Below are 6,321 nucleotides of genomic sequence, written 5' to 3'. Positions count from 1 at the left end.
AAAGTACTCCATCTCTCAATGGGGCAATTTGGCCATGTTACACTCACACTGACAGAACAGCAGTGATTTGTGCTGTACTGCTTTACCTCCAGGGTGCATATTGACCAGTGAAGGCACCAAATGACACAACTATTGCTATGTACAAGCACATAAAAAGAGCATCACACATTCTTTTTTTTTAAACTGGGTTTTAACTAAACACAAGCCCTGTGATGGACTGGCGACCTGTCCAGGGTATACCCTGCCTCTCGCCCGCAGCTGGCTGGGATTGGCTCCAGCCCCCCCGTGACCCCGTTTGGGACTAAGCGGTTTAGGAAATGGATGGATGAATGGAACTAAACACATTATAAAACATTAGCATGTATCAAAGCAGGTTTGAACAAACTGCCTGTATAAGGGACCATTAACCTGCTAAGTGGCCTTGCTCATAGTTAACACTAATCTTAAAACCTCCTGCAGAAACTAACTGAAATGACCATTTCTCTTTCTGCAATAATGTTAAGTTTACCCATCAAACCAGCTAGCTTCTCCTCAAATGAATGACAATCAAGGGCTTGTTGCTTTTTTGTGGCCTTTTCACCTGAAACTTCACTGGCCCCTGAGCTCTCACACAGCAGTGACATGCACCACACCCAAGTTTCATCCAAGTGCCCAAATATACATAGTTAGTGGTCAAAAGGAATGAAGCACATTTACTGTACACAAATACAATTTTGTGACGTATTTGTACTTGACAGTTTCCATTTACTACCACTTCATCCACTTCACTGCAATTCAGAGGCAAACACTGCACTTTTTGCTCCACTACATTTACTTCATAACTGTAGTTAATAGATACTTTGCAGATTCAGATTGATACAAAATGTAATTCAATGAATGACAATATATTGTTATAGCCTAAGATAAGATATTACTGATCACAAGCTAGCCAGCAAGATTTAAAGGCATTAAGATCAGCCCCAAATTTACCAGTTACAACACTGAGTCGATGTACGCATTAATGCATCAATACAAATCACAATAAATGCTAATAATATATTAATGCATGTGTACCATTCTGCTTTTATTGTTTTATTCTGCTTTTAGAAGACAGAAAATGTGGAAACATTCACCACTACAGTCATTTTAACTGAGTCTCACACCAGACATCCATATTGTTGAGCAAAAGAAAAAAAAAATACCATGCCAAACACTACACCAACAAGATTACTTTGACAAGCTTTATAATTTTTATAACTCTGAGTAATAGGTTTGTTATCAATTTAAAAACCTCACCAATGAACCCCTTCTTGGCCAGTTCAATAGTGAACCTCCTGGTAATCTTCTCCAGCTCGTTATCCTACAACAGACAAAGTGGGCAGTTCAGAAAAACCCTGTTCTCCTGTAAATACTACAGCACACAGTTAAACAGGTCTGTGTATCTCTACATGTATGTGTGAGTGACATGACAAGGCTTACAGAGTAATTCTTGGGGTTGATCTTGACTCCAGCTTTGGCTCCCCCAAATGGCACATCTGTAATAAATAATACAGCTTAAAAACTACAGAAACATACACACACACTGTTGTGCCAAACAGTCATGGCATCAAAATGCACATGTAGATTCACATTTCTCAATGTGTAATCAGTAGAAAAAGCAAAACAGAGTCTGGGTAACTATTCTGACACTGCTTCATGACCAATATCCTAACATTCTGGCAAACACAGTCAAAAGGAGAGCCTTGGTTGCTTTTGAACACTGAATAGCCAGGAGGAATTTAGTAAGCCATACTATTAATATGTATATGCATCTCAGGGTTAACCAGCAGGAGGTCTGATGGAAGGCAAAGGCTTTAATACTTACCCACAACGGCACACTTGTAGGTCATCAGCGAAGCCAAGGCTTTAACTTCATCCACAGACACTTCTGTGCTGTAACGGATGCCTGTGGAAACACATACAAGTGAGCATTTCACAACACTACCACTATATAAAGAAAAAGTTTAAACTAGCTAAATGTACAAAATATTTGTTATGTTCAAACCCATTTTTGTATGCTAGAATCACACATTTCTATTATTTGGACCAAGATTCTGTTCTGTATTTTTACTACAAGCTGGTTTATGAGCTCAAAGGCCTTGTATATTAAATATTCAGACTGCAACATAGGAAAATCATTGGTCTAACCTAGTACCGTCTACACTATATGTTCAGCTCAACAACAGGAATGGGAAATGACCAGCTGAGATAAAATGCTGTCCAAGACTGGACTGGGCCGGACCAATAGGTATGCACTCTTCAGCCACACAAGGCCACATGAACTGGTCAAAGATCACAGTCACAACGATGGGTGGGTGGGGACCCAACAAACCAATCCCAGCCATCCATTCTGACCCCAGCCCTTGAGCTGCAGTCATTTTTTCCTGTTGCCTGGGGTTTGCTGTCGTCATCCCCGTTAACATGTGGACCAGCATGTGTGCAGTGTTAACCTGAGACCATACAGCCAGGTGCATGTTCAGCCATACTGCCCAGGCCACACTGCTGGCGCAGTGTGTGTGTGTGTGTGTGTGTGTGTGTGTGTGTGTGTGTGTGTGTGTGAGAAAGAGAGACTGAACGCAACACCAAATATAGTACAACCAGAGTTAAGTTGCACAGAGAAACCCAATAGCAAACTGCACAGAAAGGAGACTGCAGATTGATTTATGGTGACAAAAGCACCATGCATGTCTATTTTCACTTGTTTGACAAAGTACAAAAACAGGAAGCACAAGTAAATGCCCACCCACTATGACATCATTTTGTGCCCACCTATGTGCATTCCTGTTATTACAATCAGAGCCTTCTATCACCAGTCTGTTATTACTGCAAAACTGAGCTACAATACAGTGTTATGTAAGGAAGAGATCAAAGGCCCCAAAACAAAGCTCCATCTTTCAGAGCGCTGTTGTGGTTCTCCCATCTATCTTCATTTCCATTCATCCAAAGATCAGCTGAGTTACTCGCACCAACAGAGAACAATCTGGAGCTCTGTGATCAAATTAAAGGGAAAAAAGCCTTGCTGCCGAACCATCCCCCATCCAACCATCCATTTATCCACCCAGCCAACAGTCCACCACAGCAACAAGAACCAAAACATAAATACATTCCTCTGAAATGGAAGGCAGATTCTTGGAAATAAACTGAGCCTGCACTAAAAATCCTGCAGCAGTCAAGGCAGTTTCTTTCATTTCCACAGTCAGGTCTGGAGGCCAAGCACAATGGGGCCAACTGCTTCTGAGCATGTTGGGTGAAAAGCTACCTAGAACATAGAAACCCCTTTTAAAACACACTGAGACTTTTGCTTGCATAATGGTGCATGTAGTTTAAATTACTGTTAGTCAGACCATCCTCACTATATGTTGAAAATGTCCTTTTATTACAGTTATGTTTTCTTTCATATACGCATTTATTTTTTATCCATAAATATTATTCAATGTGTTAAGTGTGAACCTGTCCAGGAGAGATTCTGATTAAGTGATAAGGACTCTTGACACTGCATTTATTTACACCATGTGGCACTAAAGATCTCTATGACAAATCATTTCTGCTGGATGACAAACTGCTGCTCTCGTGTTTTCCATGTGAACGCTGGCATGAAATACCACATAGTTTTATTTCACTTCTGCACAGAAAGCAGAAGCATGTTGACCATTTAGCAAACTAAAAGCATTAGCTGTTCATACTGTTTAACAAAAGGAAACTTTCCACAAACTCTCTTCTAGGGGTGTGTGAACAACTATGCATCCACACACATACAACATACGTGCATGATGTCCCTGGGTTAAGGGGCTCACTCAGTGGTCAGTAGACAGCAGTGTGGTCCAGCCCAGCAAACATTGCTCTGTTTGGCTCTAAAAGGGGGTGAATGAGCAGCACATGCACACACCAAAACAGCCTTTGCACTTTAATCTGAACACGGCCATGGGTCTATACACTATATCAATGATTATACCCACTGAAATAACAGCTCTTGCTGTTATCCCACGCCTATTATCAGGGAGAATGCCACAAATGGCCTACAATATAAACCATTAAAACAGCAAAGCTGTCAGTAAAAACAGAACTATGTAAACTGCATGCTTGCTTATATGTAGGCCAACTTAATATTGATCACATTTATACTGTATATTGCCCAAGGGTAACTTTTGTTTGCCCCACCATAATAACTACCACCGGAGAGGACAGATATTATCAAGCTGGGTTGTGATTTAGCTTTTGACTGAGGTGATGCTCCGCTCTTCTCAGGCTTTTATGAGATGAACAGGGGTAATGAGGGTCTTTTAATGTTATTGATTTTGTTATATTACTTCTCAGGGTGGCTACTCAGTGGTGCTGCAAATTCATAAATTGGTGAACTGATCCATTACAATTTGGGAGAAAATTCTGTAATGGATATTTTATATCATGCCACTCTGACTCAGCTTGTCAAACAGCTTTCTGCTTTTTTTTTAAACCATTACACAGCCCACACACAATGTGCCCCAAAATGGGTGTACACTCAAAGCATTTGCAGCTGAAGGTTTCACAGTGTTAATACAAGACCACCGTCCGCACCACAACTTCTAAACATGCCCTTTGGCTGGCTGGCTGAATGGCATGTTTCTAATGAGAATGCATCTTCTCCACAGCATCCTCCCACATTGTTGACAAACAGGAGTGCCTAGAAACATAACCCCCACTCTCCAACTCCCATCTTCCATCATATCCCTATACTCACAATTTATCCAGAGTGCACTGCAGAAGCAACTTCTTATAACTCTGTTCTGAACTTTGAACCAAAGAGGATATGTTATCACGTCATATTACATCATAATCTGCCCAACACTGGCAGTCTGAACTTCTTTTAAACTGTCCAGGATCACATTGTGTGGATTCACCCTTTTGAGGACACCTGCCTGGGTGTATGAATCACCTGACAGTGCACGAGAAACAGGTCTCCAGTGGTCAACCATGGGTTTTGTGCAGCACATATAGAGATGTTAAAGCCTGAAATGCTCAGTGACAACACCTGATGCCTTCAGGGCCGCCCTCTTCCATCGCCCCATAAATCAGACATGCATCTTAGAACAGGAGTTGACCAGTTATCCAGTTTGAACCAGATTAAACCATTACATTAAGAGAAACTGTAGGTTGGGGTGGACTGCTGGTCCACAAACACGGGGCCAGCTGTAGTTTGACTGCTAGCTTGTAAGCTAACAAACTACAACAACGTCACCAATCACAGGTTGGTGCCACAGGAAAGTCACTATAAAACTGCACCATAATATCATGTGCGCAGGTTTTAAATACAGGAAACGAACAAAAATGCTCATAAACAAATAAGGGTATAACGAGAATGTATGTCTACTCCGGTAAACACCAGGAGCAGCTGCTGTGTTTATGCGTGGAATTAGCTAACGTTAAACGGTGATGCTAAGTCCTGCTAGCCGACCAGGGGGTGTTATTTGGGGAGGTTTGGCTCAATTCTTACCTCCTTTGCAAGGTGTCCTGTGTTGACTGTGCTGGGCACGGTACCCCTCCACCACCTCCCACTCTCCACTATCCCTCTTGATCGGGAAAGACACACTCAAGACGTGATTACAAGGCTTGATGATACGCAGGATGCCTCGTACACGGTTCCTCTTCTGCTCGGGGCTCTCCCTGGTTTTCAGATCCTCCACCAGCTTGTCCTCCACGATGGCTGCGCCACGATCGAAAAACCCCTCGACCATCTTGAAGAAGTTGGGGTCGTCAGGCTGCTCCGCTGCTTCGGCATAGTGACGGAGCCGCATCAGGGACGAGGACACGGGGAGAGCGGAATCCACGCACCCCGAGGCCCGGGCACTACACGCCGAACGGCTCAGCAGTTCCCCAAAATATCGATACATGACTGATATTAGCTAACCGAGTAAAGGAACAAATAAAATAGCAACTAAACGACAAGGACCATTAGGTGATGACAGGAGAGGGGGCAGAATAAAGGACGGCAGCTTCTCACTGTTTCCCGTCCTCTGGCCGAGTGGGGAATGGCATGCTGGGTCGCTTTGCTTTAAAAGGAAGCGCGAACCAAGGGAAGCAGAGGACATCCTCGAGGGCGCACGCGGAAGAGGAGGATTAACGGTGGCGCGCACCCGTGCCAATCCGTTGACAGTGCGCGCTCCCAAGCTGGCGCCATAGAACGCACCTTTGACCAAACTGTGTAAATTGCAGTGGTGGAAGAAGTACTAAGATTCTTTACTTAAGTAAAAGTAGCAATACCATCCTGAAATCAAAAAAGTTATAAGGTCTTATAGTTATACAGAATTTTGTTTTATTCATCTGATT

The 6,321-nt window shown here is 42.9% G+C and overlaps 1 protein-coding gene across 1 annotated transcript in view; it reads right to left on the bottom strand.

The window, feature by feature from the left end:
- Positions 1-6,097, bottom strand: part of glud1b (glutamate dehydrogenase 1b) — a 15,394-nt gene extending 9,297 nt beyond the window's left edge. Inside the window, exons 1-4 of the mRNA XM_020605155.1 lie at positions 5,489-6,097; positions 1,844-1,924; positions 1,459-1,514; positions 1,276-1,339 (exon numbers count right to left, since the gene is read on the bottom strand). Coding sequence (XP_020460811.1) covers positions 1,276-1,339; positions 1,459-1,514; positions 1,844-1,924; positions 5,489-5,885 — 598 coding nt within the window. The 5' untranslated portion in view covers positions 5,886-6,097. The remainder of the gene's footprint in view (positions 1-1,275; positions 1,340-1,458; positions 1,515-1,843; positions 1,925-5,488) is intronic.
- Positions 6,098-6,321: the final 224 nt, after the last annotated feature.

This window comes from Monopterus albus, unplaced genomic scaffold (assembly GCF_001952655.1).
Source record: "Monopterus albus unplaced genomic scaffold, M_albus_1.0 scaffold69.1, whole genome shotgun sequence".
NCBI classification, from domain to species: Eukaryota; Metazoa; Chordata; class Actinopteri; order Synbranchiformes; family Synbranchidae; genus Monopterus; species Monopterus albus.
The sequence above is the reverse complement of the archived record's forward strand: the minus strand, read 5'-3'. Positions and strand labels throughout refer to the sequence as shown.